The sequence below is a fragment of the Heterocephalus glaber genome, unplaced genomic scaffold (assembly GCF_053883595.1).
Source record: "Heterocephalus glaber isolate CG9 unplaced genomic scaffold, H.glaber_assembly_v1.0 deba00001687, whole genome shotgun sequence".
Taxonomy (NCBI): Eukaryota; Metazoa; Chordata; class Mammalia; order Rodentia; family Bathyergidae; genus Heterocephalus; species Heterocephalus glaber.
Genome location: NW_028258412.1, coordinates 27,508,258 through 27,522,288, shown reverse-complemented (window position 1 = coordinate 27,522,288; position 14,031 = coordinate 27,508,258). Strand labels below are relative to the sequence as shown.

The 14,031-nt window shown below is 55.1% G+C and overlaps 1 protein-coding gene across 24 annotated transcripts in view; it reads right to left on the bottom strand.

Moving 5' to 3' along the window:
- Positions 1-595: 595 nt before the first annotated feature.
- Ep400 (E1A binding protein p400) overlaps positions 596-14,031 on the bottom strand; it is a 106,575-nt gene continuing 93,139 nt past the window's right edge. For 20 of the 24 annotated variants that reach the window (XM_021257704.2, XM_087198044.1, XM_087198046.1 and 17 more), the window contains 6 exons: positions 12,442-12,660; positions 10,157-10,352; positions 9,669-9,793; positions 8,227-8,373; positions 3,611-3,688; positions 596-2,665 (listed from right to left, as the gene is read on the bottom strand). In XM_021257704.2, coding sequence (XP_021113363.2) covers positions 2,393-2,665; positions 3,611-3,688; positions 8,227-8,373; positions 9,669-9,793; positions 10,157-10,352; positions 12,442-12,660 — 1,038 coding nt within the window. In that variant the 3' untranslated portion in view covers positions 596-2,392. The other 4 variants (XM_021257707.2, XR_002394605.2, XR_002394604.2 and 1 more) reach the window with 4 other exon arrangements.

Genomic DNA, 14,031 nt, shown 5'->3' with positions numbered 1-14,031 from the left:
CCAGCTGTGAGCTGCGAGGAGCGGCCGTTAACCCTGGACTTTGGGAGCGCTGCTTTACCTTACTGACGTGTGTGATTTTTATGAAATGCATGCACAAGCTTTCATCCTCTGACACTTTTTTAAAAATCAAAGAGAAGTCCAAAACCAATAAAAGAGAAAGGAAAAAGAAAAAGCAAAGAAAAGAAACAGTCCTGAGCCGTGCATGGTAGCATTTGCCGGCAATCCCAGCACTCAGGAGGCTGAGGCAGGAGGACTGCTGTGAGTCTGAGGTCAGCCTGGGCTACACAGCGAGTACCTGTCTCAAAAAACAACATACAGCCGGGGATTTAGCTCAATGGTTTCACTGCCTGTTGTGCAAGCACAAGGACCCGAGTTTGATCCCCGGTACCAAAAACAACAACAACAACAACAAACAAACAAATAGCAAAGAAAAGAAACAGCTCTGAGCTGCCCGGCAGGGGTGTCGGTGGCCAGGTGGCTCGGGGAGGAAGCTTTGGGCACCAACACTATGACTTGTTTCTTCACATAAAGGAAAAAAACAAAAACAACCAGCATCGTAAGCACCAGTCTTCCGTGAAACGCTAGACAAAAAAAGTATATAAAAAGGTCACTTTATTATGCCTTTTGTCTGGTGGGACATCAGTGCCCTTTAAAATCCTACTCTTCAAGTACAAATGCTTGTGTTTACAAAATATTTACAAATTCAGACTTGTTCCTTACATTTTGAAACACAACAGCTATCTGGTTGCAACAGTGAACAAAAACAATAACAACTGCAAAAAAGCCCCTGGCCTGGCTGGTCTGGGTCCACGCACCTTCTGCAGAGCACGTGAAGCAAGACCAGCCGCTGTTCCACAGGGGTGACATCCAGGTGCTACCACAGCCCATGCTCTGGAAACCTCTGAATGGTGACACTGCACTGGCACAAACCCTGACTCACAAAGGAGGTCGAGACACCTTCCTGCATTCACTGTACGCTTCATAACCAGCCCGACCCATGAAAGGGAAGGCAGGACATGAACACATGGGAAGCAGCAGCCTCGGGTGGTAGAGAGTCCCGCTTGGGGCGGTGGTACACCGGGGGCTGGTGGTACACCGGGGGCTGGTGAGAGGAAGGACACAGGAGAAACACCTCTGCCCGGTTCACGGCGGGGACTTGCTGAAGACACACTCTGGAGACCAGAGACACAGTGAGGAGACAGGGAGGTCCATGCTGCAGACGGGCAGAATCCAGCCTGCTCTCCAAAAGGCTTTCAGGAAGTGTTCCTGGGCGGAAGTCAGACGCACGCAAAGCAGGCTCCCTTGAGGACGGTGCCTGGCGGGCACTCATTAACCCCAGCGTTAGATCCTTCTGTGTCTTTTCAGCACTTCATTTTTGCCTTCTTCCTAATTTCTCATCAAAAGCTGAAGTGAGCCCCAGTGAGCTCCTGTCCACAGTCTGCAGCTGTCGGAGATGGGAGCTTCCAGTTCACCTGGCAGCAGACATAGCTGGCAGAGCCCAGCTGGTTGACTCGGCACGCACAGCCACTGCAGGGAGGTGCTGCTGGACAGGACCTCTGCCATGAGGACTGGCAGCTACAGGCCTGCAAATGCTGTGCGCTACGTTGCCATGGTGAAAGCAGAAGTGGGAGCTGAGGCCAGGCTGCCTCCCGGGCCTCTCCTGCCGAGTACCAGGGCTGCGAGCGTGGCGGTGGGTGGCACCAGAAGGCACTGGCCTGCTCACCCTGGGTGCGTGGATGCAGGTTCTCCAAACTATACCTGGGCCGGGCAGCGGCAGGGCACCTGTGGCCTTGCTCCTGGCTCTCACTGGGCCACCTCGCCCCGCCGCACGCTCCACAGGACACATGTGACCCAACAGTGCTGAGTGTGCTCCGGGCCTCGAATACCAGCCCCAACAGGACATTGCCACACCTGGGAGGCCGGCACACCAAGCCCAGGCCCGTCCTGAAGCGCACTTCATATGGAAGCTCAGCCCGCTGAGGAGTGAACTGCCCTCACACACAAGTCAGGCACCGGTCACATCACGGCATTTAGATGGGTGTCGGGACTGAATACGTTTGGTAAGGGAGGGGTCCTTGGAGTGCAAAGCCCATCCCAGGCCATCTACTAAGGCCGTGTTCCACTCAGGTGTGAAGAACAGGACGCAGGCAGACAGGACCACACAGTGCCTGAGCTGTGTGTGCCCTGGCTCCTGGACATGCAAAGCGCTGTATGCAGCAGATGTTCTGAAGACTCACCGGTGAATAAAGGAGAAAGCGCCCCGCTGCACTCCTGCACCAGCCACGCAGCAGACAAGGGTGCTCCCCTGCAGTGCAGGGCACATCCACAAACCACCACGTGGCTCGGTCCAGTACGACGGCTTCCTGCTTCCCGGGCCTTTCCTGGCATCCACCTACTGGCATGGAGGCTTGGTGGGCGTCTTCAGTCGCACAGCAGGGACCCGCATCTGCAGCTTGGGCTGCTGCCCAGGGCTTTCAGAGCTGGTGGGGCCCTGTGCAGGGCTTGGGCCACCTGGGGCCTGCAGCGGGGCGGAGGCTGTCGGCACCACCTGCTGCGGTATGAGCTTCTGCTGCACCACCTGGGTGGTGGCTGTCACTGCAGGGATCATCTGCACCTGCGGCCCGGCCGCCGTGGCCTGTGTGAGAGTCACTGTCTGCGGGGAAGCCTGACAAGAGCCAGAGGGCACTCAAGACCAGGACGCGAGGCCCAGGGCAGGGACGCCTTGGCGCCCAGGCCTCTGCCCCCTAACTCTGGGGTGCACCACCACTGAGCTACGGTCCCGGCCCTTTCTATTCAGAGAAGATTCTCCCTATGTAGCCCAGGCTGCTCTGGAAACTGGAATCCTCCTGCCTCAGCCATCCTTGGTGCTGGGATCATAGACCTACACCACCACGTCCAGCTGGGGCCTCTGCTTTATAACAAAACAGAGCATGGATAATGTTTATTTGGCTTTAAGGAGGAAAGGCAAGGCTGAGTTGGGGCTGGTTTAACACTACTTGGTTTCCTAAAACCCTATGCCGGCGTAGCTTGCACAAAATAAAAAACTGAAAGCAGCGCGCCGTATGGTCACGCTCTGCACAGTAATACACAGAGCAGCTGGGTGCGGCGGCGCACACCCGCAGTCCCAGCACTTGGCACACTGAGGTAGGAGGGTCCCTGCAAGTCTGAGGCCAGCCTGGCTACACAGTGAGTTCCAGGGCAACCTGAACTACATAGTGAGACCCTGTCTCAAAAAAAACCCAAAACCTAAAAAGCACACATAGTAGGAGGGCCTGAGGGCCTCCGTCGGGAAGGGGATGCACTGCTCCTGCCATCCTATCTCCATCCTGGCCTGCAGAGTGGGGCGCAGAGTCCTTCCTGAGGCCTGCACTCCCTGGACACTGTGAGAAACAACCGTCCTTGTGGGCCATGCCCCAGGTGCCCGCTGAAGGGTGAGCTTAGGGCAGGCAGCAAGGCCACACTGCTCGCTGCCTGCTCACACCTCCTGCTGCGACCCAGAACCCAGGAGCAGCTCTCTCAGCATTCACACTCGGCTTCCTCAGGACGGAAGCCAGATTCTAATGGAAAGCATCAAGCATGCCAGAAGGTCCGTGTGGCCACCATGTCCTACCTGTTGGGAGGCAGAAGCCACCTGCTGGATGCTGGCCACAGGTGTCTGCTGCTGGACAACTTGAGGGAGTTTCGCAACCTTTCACAAAACAAAAAAGCCAAACATAAAGCCACAGAATTCAAAAGAATGCGTGCCACAAGGGACGTTCTCCGTCCCCTTTCTTCTCACTTCTTACACACACACACAGACACACACACCCCATGGGTGAATGGCATGGAAGACCAATCTGCAGCGCCCTCCTGGCAGGAGGAGAGCGCAGCCCTCGTTGGATCAGGAAGGTGAAAGGTGGCTGCCTTTCTACTCTGGAAAGTGTGCAACTTCAGCTTGTTCTGGTCTTCTGTCTCAGTTACTTTCCTCTCTTAATAAAACTGCTCCAAGTTTATATGAGAGGCACTGGAGGAGAGATGTGGCGGGTCACTTGAGTCCTGGGCTGTCCCCACTGGGCAGGCAGGTGGTCAGACAGCAAGCTGAACATGCAGGAGGACTGGGGTCACCGTGCACCACCACCTTAGGAGTACTTACAGACTGTTCTCAAAAGCATGGCTGAGATCCTCCTATTCATTTTTCCCAGACGTTTCACTACACCCAAGTCCTGCTGTCCTGTTCCAGGACTGGCGCACTGTGTCTGGCCAGTGGCATCTGGGACACTGCCCAGAGAACAGCCAGGCTCTGTGCCAGCCCTGCGGCCCCAACCCCAATTCCATGCCCTCCCTGAAGAACAGCGGTGAAATCAGCCTCACCCAGGAGCGCTCTAGGAAGACGTAGAATTATACGACGGAAGTTCTCACTATCAAAGCTAATCAAAAGTATTTACTAGTTTAAAAATTATGAACAGAAGGTAAGAGGTGCTGAGCCAGGCCACGGTCCCGGCCTGAGCCCCAGAGCTGATGGGAAGCCACAGCGCGGCCGGCTCCCGGGCGCTGCAGGACCACAGAGGGCAGGGTGCTGACCTGCACACCACCGGGAACATGGAGGCCTCCTAAGTGTGATACCGAGGAGACCTCTCTTTGCTCTGTGGTACTGGGTCTTGAACTCAGGGCCTTCACACTGAGCTGTATCCCCAGCTCTTATTATTTTGAGTCAGGGTCTATGTTGCCCAGGATAGGCACGAACTTGTGACCCTCCTGCCTCAGCCTCCCAGAGTGCTGGGGTTACATGTGTGCACCACCACGCCTGGCTCCCAGACAGCGTTATAAGCACACCGACAGCTGACAGAAAGAGAGGCACTGCTCCCCACACCTGGCCAGGCAGGACCAGCAAGCTGGAGCGAAGGGGTTCTGGCCAGCGCGGCCCAGACCCACCCCCGTGTGGTGCCCATAGTCACCACACCCCAACCAAAGCTGCCGTCCTGTGGGAAGCAGCACACAGGAGCCCGAAGCCACCAAGGCTGCACAGCTCCTTCCGGAGGGGACCGGAAGGAAACAGTCCAGCTCACAGCCTCAGGGACGGGGAGAGGGACACCACCTAGACACAGCACCTCAGGAGCAGGAGACCGCCTGCTCCCCACTTCCAACGTGCCAGAGGAAGGGCTGCTGCAGAAAGAGCACCTGCGGCTACACCTCAGATCAGAAGCAGCCAGCCTCAGCAGGGACGGCCAGACATGCACTGCGTCGTGTCACCATGGAGCTTGGAAACAGGAAGCCATGAGCTGAGGCCAAGCCGACCAGGGGCTTCTGAACACAACACAGCTCAGTCCAGATCAAACTCCACAGGCCTTGGAGGAACAGATCCGACCACCCAAGAAAGAAGAGTCAGAAGAGGAATGCCCTGGAGACAGAGGAAGGCAGCAGCACTCAGGACGGGACATACAGACACACAGACACACACAGACACACACACACACAGACACACACGACATGAAGAAGAAATGCAAACAGCTCAGCAGTGGCAGCACCTGGAGAAGCAGCAGCCACCACTGCCTCAGCTACGGGGTAGCCCAGCCAACCAGGGGCACCCAGACCGCAGACCCTACAGGCACAGGCAATGCCTCCAAGGAACTGCATGTGCATGTGTGCGGCATCAAAGTGCTTCTACCAGATGAACATCTACTTCCCATCAACAAGTGTGCTAAGTGTGGTGCTGCACACCTGTAATCCCAGCCCTTGGGGGGCTGAGGCAGGAGGATCACTGTGAATTTAAGGACAGCCTGGGCTACCTGAGTTTGAGGACAGCCTCAACTGCACAGCAAGAGCCTGTCTCAAAAACAAAACAAAAAAAAACCCCACCACTACCACAACAGCAAAGCAGAGGCCAGCCAATGGTGCTGCTGTCGCCCTAAGAAAACCAACATCATCAGCGCAGAATTCTGTAGAAACAAAACAACCTCTTAGGACAAAAAATGAAAAACAGCCACTTTCAAACACATGGAAATTCCAAAGATGTTCTCCAAGTGGAAGAAGGGCAGCGTCACATAAGCAGTCCCCAGTGGAAGAGAAGAGCTGAGAGCGTGTGACAGCAGCACTGTGTGGAGGGAGCAAGGGCACTGGGGGAACATGGCAGGCGTGACCTCGAGCTGTGAGGCGAAAGCACAGGCGGAAATGGCTGGGTACCCGCACCAGGCATCGCTAGAATAGTACAGGCTGTGGTCTTCAAACCAAGAGAAGATTAACAACGCAGTAACAAGGAGAGAGAAGAGCAGAGCTCAAAAGAGGCCAAGAAGAAAAGAGCAGAACAAGCTTGGCACGTCCCACCAAACCGAAGCCAACACCCCAGTGCAGCAGCCTTCCATGGGCCAAGTGGACCATCACCTTGTAAGGACAAAACCCAGACACCTGGTGTCCCCCAGCGGACACAAGGTCACCTGGAACTTGAAGTCAGCACTGCAGACGTCAAAGCAGGGCAGAGATGCAGAGAAACCCTAACAGAAGTCAGGGTGCAGCTTTACACCAGGAGCAACATAGGCCTCCAAGTCATACTGAAGACAGTGAGGACCACTCCTAGATGATGGAAGATCAGTTTATATGTAGCGGTTAACAAACCTTAAGATATGGAGGAAGAAGAGGAAAAAAATGTAAGAACAGGCTATCAGAGCCACACTGGGAAACAGCGTCACACCCCTCTCGGAAGCAGGGGGAGGACACAGCAGGCATGCTCGTACAGCAGCTGGGAGGACTCTGCAATCTGGAATGGACCCTTGGGACCTCAGCAGGCCCCAGTGCTGGAGGAGCTGGCAACTTGTGGAACTGTTCAAGGCAGGCAGGTGTGAGGGGCTGGCACTCTGGGGGCAGCCAGCACAGACCTCACAGGTGCCATAGTACCTAGGGGCACTTATAGCCCCGAGGCAAAGTGCACAAAGCCCGAGGACACCATGACAGGAGGTTCCACAAACTAGAACAGCATTCCCTCATCTAATGGAAGGTGACTTTAAACCAAGAAACAGCTCCCTTCACAGTCTAGGCCAGGCCAGGCCGGGGCAGGGCAGGGCAGGACCATGGTCAGCAGCCAGCTTGGGGAGGGGAGGCCTCAACGCCAAGTGAAACCCCTATAGGTGAACTACTCGGATCACAAAAATCCCAACAAGCCTGCACATTAAAAAACCAAAAGACAAAATGTACAGCAGCCAGGACAGAAGATAGAAATGTAAAAGCATATCACTGACAAAAGTCTCAGAAAATACTAGTTAGGAATAAACCTAATACAATTTATGACACCTTTATTAAGAAATGAGAAAACCACTTGAACAACAAAAGGTACACGCTGGTGAACTGGAAGGTGAGACTAAAGATGTCGACTGTGCTTCACAGAGTCGGTGAGATCCCAATGAACCCCAACAGTTGTTGCACTGTGGTTATGAGCTCACTAAGCTGATGATAACTGAATACGCCAAGTGCAAAGAGCCACAAAGAGCCAGTTCTGCTGATAAAGAAGGCACCTTCTCAAGCCAGAGTCCTTGAGATGGTGTGGCGTGACACAGGCACAAACAAGAGTCGGAGCCCAGAGAGGAAGCCAGGGACTCGGGACAGTGAGGGGAACCACACCGAGCCCCTTCCTTCCCACCACAGGTGCAAGTGCACTCCGGGAGGGTGGGTCTGACCGAGCAAGGCAGGGCAGACAATGGAGGCATGGGATTCTTTCTTTCTTTCTTTCCTTCTTTCCTTCCTTCCTTCCTTCCTTCCTTTTCCTTTTTAGGTGCTGGGACTGAACCCAATGCCTTGGGTTCAATGTGCTGGGCAAGCACTCCACCTCAGGGTTATACCCTCAGCCCTTCCTATTTGATTTTGAGACAGAGTCCCGCTAAGTTGCCTTGGTAAGACACAACCTCTCAGCAGCTGGAATTAGACAAGTGCCAGCGGGTGTGATTTCTTCAGACAACACAGCTCTAGCCAGGACACAGACTGGCACATTCCAGCCCCATGAACTGGGAGAAGGGGCTGCGGCCCCCAGAACTGAACAAGACAGCAGGCATCTCTCGGGGAGGAGACCACCTACCAAATGGGGAGCATGACAGGGACCTGCACTCAGACCTCAACCCCACTCCTATGGACCCATGCACCCCACAGCCAGTGAGGCCCAGGGACCTGAGTATCTAGGGGGAGTGTGGGCCTTGGAGTGCACTCAGGAGACCCCAAGACAAAGTGGGGCCACAACCCACACTGGGGGGCCCAGACTGCACTCACCTGGATCTGTGTCTGTACCTGCTGCGTCCCAGCCAGTTTCTGCGCCTGGGAGATGGGTGTGGTCAGGAACTGTGTTTTAAGGGCTGGCTGGGCAGCATAGGTGACCTTCTGCTGTGGGCCCTGGGCAGCGATCTGCTGTGCAGTTAGCTGGGGAAGAGTGAGGACTAGGGTCAGTCGGGCAATGATCACGGCCCCACTGGACCCCTGCAGTGGCTACCATGAGCCCGCGGGGCCTGGGCCGTGGAGCTCTAGCACTTCACCACATGTTCCCAGACAAGGTCCTGGTGCTGTCCTGCCCTCTGCCCTGTGCCTGCAGTGCACCTACGGTGACACCTCAGCCTGCAGCCCAGCTCACCCAGGCTTCTCCTGAGTCCTGGCCAGCCCACCACCCCATACCACACAGGGAGCACTTCTGGGCTGGAGAGGGCGCCTATACCTCCCTTAGCCAGGCTAGGAATTTAGGGAGGGTCGCCATGCCACTCTCTGCCACCTAGCGAGGGCTTCACTGTGCGAGCGACTTGACCAGCTTCCCAGAAAGCACACAGCGCAGCGAGTCCCATCTAGGTATACCTGAGCACTGTGCAGAAGGCCACATGCCCAAGATGCCGAGGCTGCGGTCTGTTTGTGTGTCATAAGCCACGGCTCGTGCACACAGTCACGCAGACCCTACATTAGCAGAGGGCTGTCCACTGCTCTTCCTAGAACAGCTCTGTCTCCAGGTCTTGTCCCCACAGAGCAGGGCCCACCAGAAGCAGCACAATTCGGACCCAGACCCTGGATGTTACATAATGGGACTCAGAGAAGGTGTAGCTGGCTGCAGCAAGCACGAGACTCTGGTCTGCTGCAGTCACTCGCACCTGGTCTCCTTTTCCCACTCTGTGCCTGGTAAGTCCCTCTGCTCTGCCCCAGTTCCCTCAGAATCACACTGCACTTGGAGGTCAGCACCAGGGACTGCACAGCTCTTGGCCAGTACCCTGTTCCATGTCAGACCCGTCCCAGCCTTAGTCCAGAAAACAGCACATACAGCACCCGAAGTGCCAGCACCCCACAGGACAAGGAAGGCCAGGCCTGATGCTAGCAGCAAGTACCCAAGAACGAGGTCCCAGAGGTAGGACAGCCTGCTGGGCATCCCTTGCCGTGGACAGCACTGGCAGCCTCCCCTCCTCACGCCTGGTCCCTCCTTTCCATATCTGCCCCAGAAGCCAGGAAGAGAGCACAGTGTCCCCAGGCCATACACTGTGGCTATCCTCACTTCTCTGCACTGCCTGGACCCTCCTGTCAGCCAGTTCCATGCCTGCACCTGGCTCCAACCCCCACATCTAAGGCATCCTGGCCCTCTCCCTGAGCTGTGGTCTCTGTCTGTCCACCCTCAAAGACATCTGCGTCTTCTGCAGAGGCCCAACTCCATGCTGAACCAAGATCCCATGCAGGGGTCCCAGTACCTTCTGCTGGACGGCAGCCTGGCCCTGGGTGACCTGCGGCTGGATGGCCTTCTGCTGCTGGACAGCCTGCTGCTTGAGCTTCAGCAGCTGCTGGACATGCACAGGCTGGGCCACGACAGTCTGCCCTGCAAGAGCAACCCCGTGAACGAGCCAACTCCGGGTGGGGAGGCCCGCCTACCCTGGGGCTCTCAGATGGTCACCTGCCAGGGATGAGGGCTGAGCTGAGCCAGGATTGAGGAAAACAGCCCTGAATACACTAACAGCACTGCTGTGCTCACCAAAGCCATGTAAACAGGCATGGGATGCTACTGGCTTCAGAATGCTACTGGTTAAATTGGGGCCAGACTTCGACTTGGACCTCTCAGGAACTTAGAGAGCTACATGATGATGGGCATGAGCTGGGAGCTAAGGACAGGACGGGCCAAGGCTCACTGCACTGCACCTGGCATGGGGCCTGGCAGCAGAGGGGACAGCTGTGGGGGAGGCACCTGCTGCTTTCTGTGGCTGCCCGATAGCCACGCTGATCCCTGCGACGTTCATGGGCAAGGTCGTGACCCCTGGTGAAGAGACCACGGCAGCTGGGACAGACACCACTGGAGGCTTGGCCAGGGCCACCTGGGCTGGCTGGGGTGTCTGAGTCTGCATCTGCCCTTGCGCCTGCAGTTGAGAAGCAGGAACTCGGGTCTAAACAGAGGAAACAACAGAAGAGTCCAGTGATGGTAGGGTGTCATGTTTCCTTCAATATTCTCCAACAAGAGTCAAGCCATGAGAGAACTACAAAGATTACCACAACTGATGCTAAAAGAAAACACGATTATTTATGCGTAGCAGGCAACATGAAATCGTGAGGCCAGGCCTGCCCTCTGACCTCACTACACCCTGGGACAACCTCACAATGAACACTGATGCTGGCCAGGCAGTTCGTGCAGCTTGGCTCCCTTCCCTGAAGCATGCCCTGCTTGCTCCTGCACCCTGGCTCCCACTCATGGTCACTGCCCTAGCCGCCTGAGAGTCCACCCACCGGGCTTCCTGCCCTATGTGTCTACCATGCTACCACCAGGCACCTTCCCCTCAGTTACATTTAAACTAAGTGGGGACAGGTGCGTTTCACCTACACAGAAATAAATAAAAGTCACCCACACCCCCAGAACGACATGAAACTGGTAGCCTTCTGGGTGCTGCTCTCGTCTGCAGCTTGCCGTAAAAGCATGTGAAGGTGGGACGGATCATGGATAATCCGGTTCTCTTCTGTTTAAACCAATCACTTTTCTTTCTGATGTTTTAGGGGAGGTTAGGAGAGTTTTATTGGAAAGAAGAATAGCTCCTGAATTTCCAGGAGGGGTCCCAAGTGGATAGCTCTTTGGATTTTTGTTCTCTCTTTATAATGTTTTGAGACAGGGTCTTGCTATCTAGCCTCGGCCAGGCTTCATGATGATCCTCCTACCTCACTTCCTAAGTGCTGGGACACAGGCATACTCCACTGTACCTGGCTTATAACAATCACTTATCAAAGCTACTTGATATTTCATCGTTTGGACTCTCTGTGGTTTATTTAGTGAACATCCTAGTAAGAGATACTTAATCTCCTGCATCATTTTCTCAAACAACCCCGTACATTTATTATTTTGTAATAGCCCCTTCGCTCCATCCCTCCTCCCTCCCTTTTCTTAGTGGCACTCGGGATTGAATCCAGGGTCTTCACACCGGGCTACATCCCCTGTCCATTTTATTTTCTGAGACAGTATCTTGCTAAATTGTCCAGGTGGGACCTGAACTCAGGATTCTCCTGCTCGAGCCTCCCAAAGTGCTGGGACTACAGGTGTGTGCCATTGCACCCAGCTAACTATATTATTTCTTTATTTCATTAACTAGTACACACACTTTTGTAGCTTTGTTACCAACACCCCCTCTAAAACAGGTCACAAACTCCTGTCTCCCAACGCCCTGCCCTGGCCATTACTAGGCTCCTGCCAGTCGCCTCCGCCCAACCTGCATCCCTGTGAGCTCTAGTGAAGCCAGGCTTCTTCTGTGGCTTCTCGTCCCATGGACACCCCTCCCTGTGGAGGGCAGCCCCCTCCCTGAGACCTACAGCAGCGGTCAGGCATGCGGAGCTGGGCCTGGGCACCTGGTCCCCACATTTCACTCGACATAGCTGACTAACTGTAGGATCCAGACAGCTGCTGAGGCTCCATACCTGTTTCTCCCTCTGTAAAATGCAGGCACAGGAAGCTCCCCCTGCCCTGGGGACATCTGGGCACTGCACCAGGAGCCCAGCACAGGGCCCTGCTCAGTCAGCCTCCACGAGGGCAGCCAGCACAGCGCGTGGATCACCTGCTGGGATGCTGCCACCCACGGGACACTGATCCTGGCTACTCTTCCCGGACACTGCTTTTGTCCTGTTATTTCCACTTTCAAAATCCCAAAGGCTTCTCTTGCCTACTCAGTGGTCACCTGTGAGTCACTTTCCCAGCCCGGCAGCTCACCTCCTCCCACTGTGCAAGCCTGGCCCTGTCCCTCCACTCCACAGTGCAGGGACCACCATGTCATGCATGCTCCTTCACTCAGTCCCAACCCTCCGGTCCCTGGGAGGCTCAGTGACACCAAGCGTGCCTTAATGAGGTACCTCACCCTCTCCCAGGACATGGAACACTCAGCAGGAGCTCGCCCTGCCGTGTCCTGCAAGCAGGCCACAATACCAAGCTGGCCCCTGGGCCAACCCAAACCCAGACAGACATGACCGTTCTAGAAAATGCACATCCGTGCTGGAACTTACGAGCCGCGCCACCTGGAGGTTGGCCACAGTGGTGCCTGTGAGCAAGGCCCCAGGTCGAGGGGCGGTGACTGTGGTGAGCTGGGGGCTCTGCTGCTGCGGGGGCGGAGGGGGCTGCACCTGCACTTGTGCCGGAGGCTGGGGGGGCCCTGGCTGGGCCGGCGGGGCTGGGGGCTGTGGGGGCAGCTGCATTTTCTGCTTCTGCATCTTGATGATGTGCTCCTGAAACCCAGAGAAGGAAACATTCTCTTGCACATGAACCACACTACACTCTTTAGAGCAAACACACTGACTGTAGTTACTGCTCTACCTCCAGCAAGTAACAAGGCACACATCTGCCAAACGCACATCATTTGGCCAAAGCACCCAGGTGTTCAACATCAGCATCTCAGCAAGAACTGGAAATAATGACTCTGACAGATGAGCAGGTTCATAAAATTTCTAGGTTCCTATCTCACAGTTTAAATATGTAGCACCATCAAACTTACTAGTAAGTTAAATAATAATTTAGTGATAAGTTGTGTACCTTTAAAAGAAGTGAATACATCCAGATACTAGTTCAAAAATGTTTTAAGAAATGAAAGGTGCCAGACATAGTAGCACATGGCTACAGTCCCAGCACCCTGGGAGGCTGAGGGAGGACTGGAAGTTCAAGCCCAGTCTCGACAACTTGGTGACTTGACAAGGCCCTGTCTCAAAATAAAAAACAAAAATAGACTGGGGATGTGGCTCGGTGTGAAAGCCTTAGATTCAATTCCCAGTAGGTACTGCCAAAGAGAGAGAGAAAATGTCTTTTAAAAAGAAAATTTACAGAGCTGTTCATGACTGTCAGCTCTCTCTAGACACGTGGACACAGAAGTGACTGACACTGACTCAGGACAGGTAGGGTGAAGGCAGAGGAGGCAGGGGGAGCTGAGACAGGGTGAGGAAGGTGGTTCCTGCCTGAGGCGGCATGGGTCTAACTGCTGTCTCAAAGGGAACAGGGTGGGCATGGGCACGGACCCTGAGTGCTGCAGAACATGGAGGCATGAGGGAATGAGACCCACAGGCACCAGACACCTCTGCAGAGTCCCTGGCCTCTGACGAGGGCTTTGCCTCAGTGAGGAGCCCCTCCTGCAAGTTCAGGCCCCATAACAGGCCGGACCACCTCACTGGTGTCCATGTTTTTCTACTACTTGGATGGTGTCTACTCGTGACTGTCCATCTGTGCCAGGGATGTGGTGCTCCCTTCTGAAATGAATGCCTCTGTGCATATGAGAGCAAAGGTGGTGCCCAAGTTGGCAAAAATCAGCAGCCCAGCTCAGATGGGCCCCACCCTGGGCCCCGAGAAGTGCCAAGGGACCTCCTCCTCAGCATCCTCTGGTGAAGAACAGCATCGAGTGAGCTGAGATACACCATGTGCGAGAGGGCCGGAGAGAGGAAGTGTTTGCACAGGCTCCAGTCCCAAAGTGTGGCAGCAAGCCCTGAGACACTCTCAGAAGTGTGATCCACATGTATCAAACACCTCCTACCTAAAGGCAAAGCTAGATTTCTGCAAAGTGCAGTTTGAACTGCACCATGCAACAAGGCATCTGTGAGTCCTGCCTACCCGGG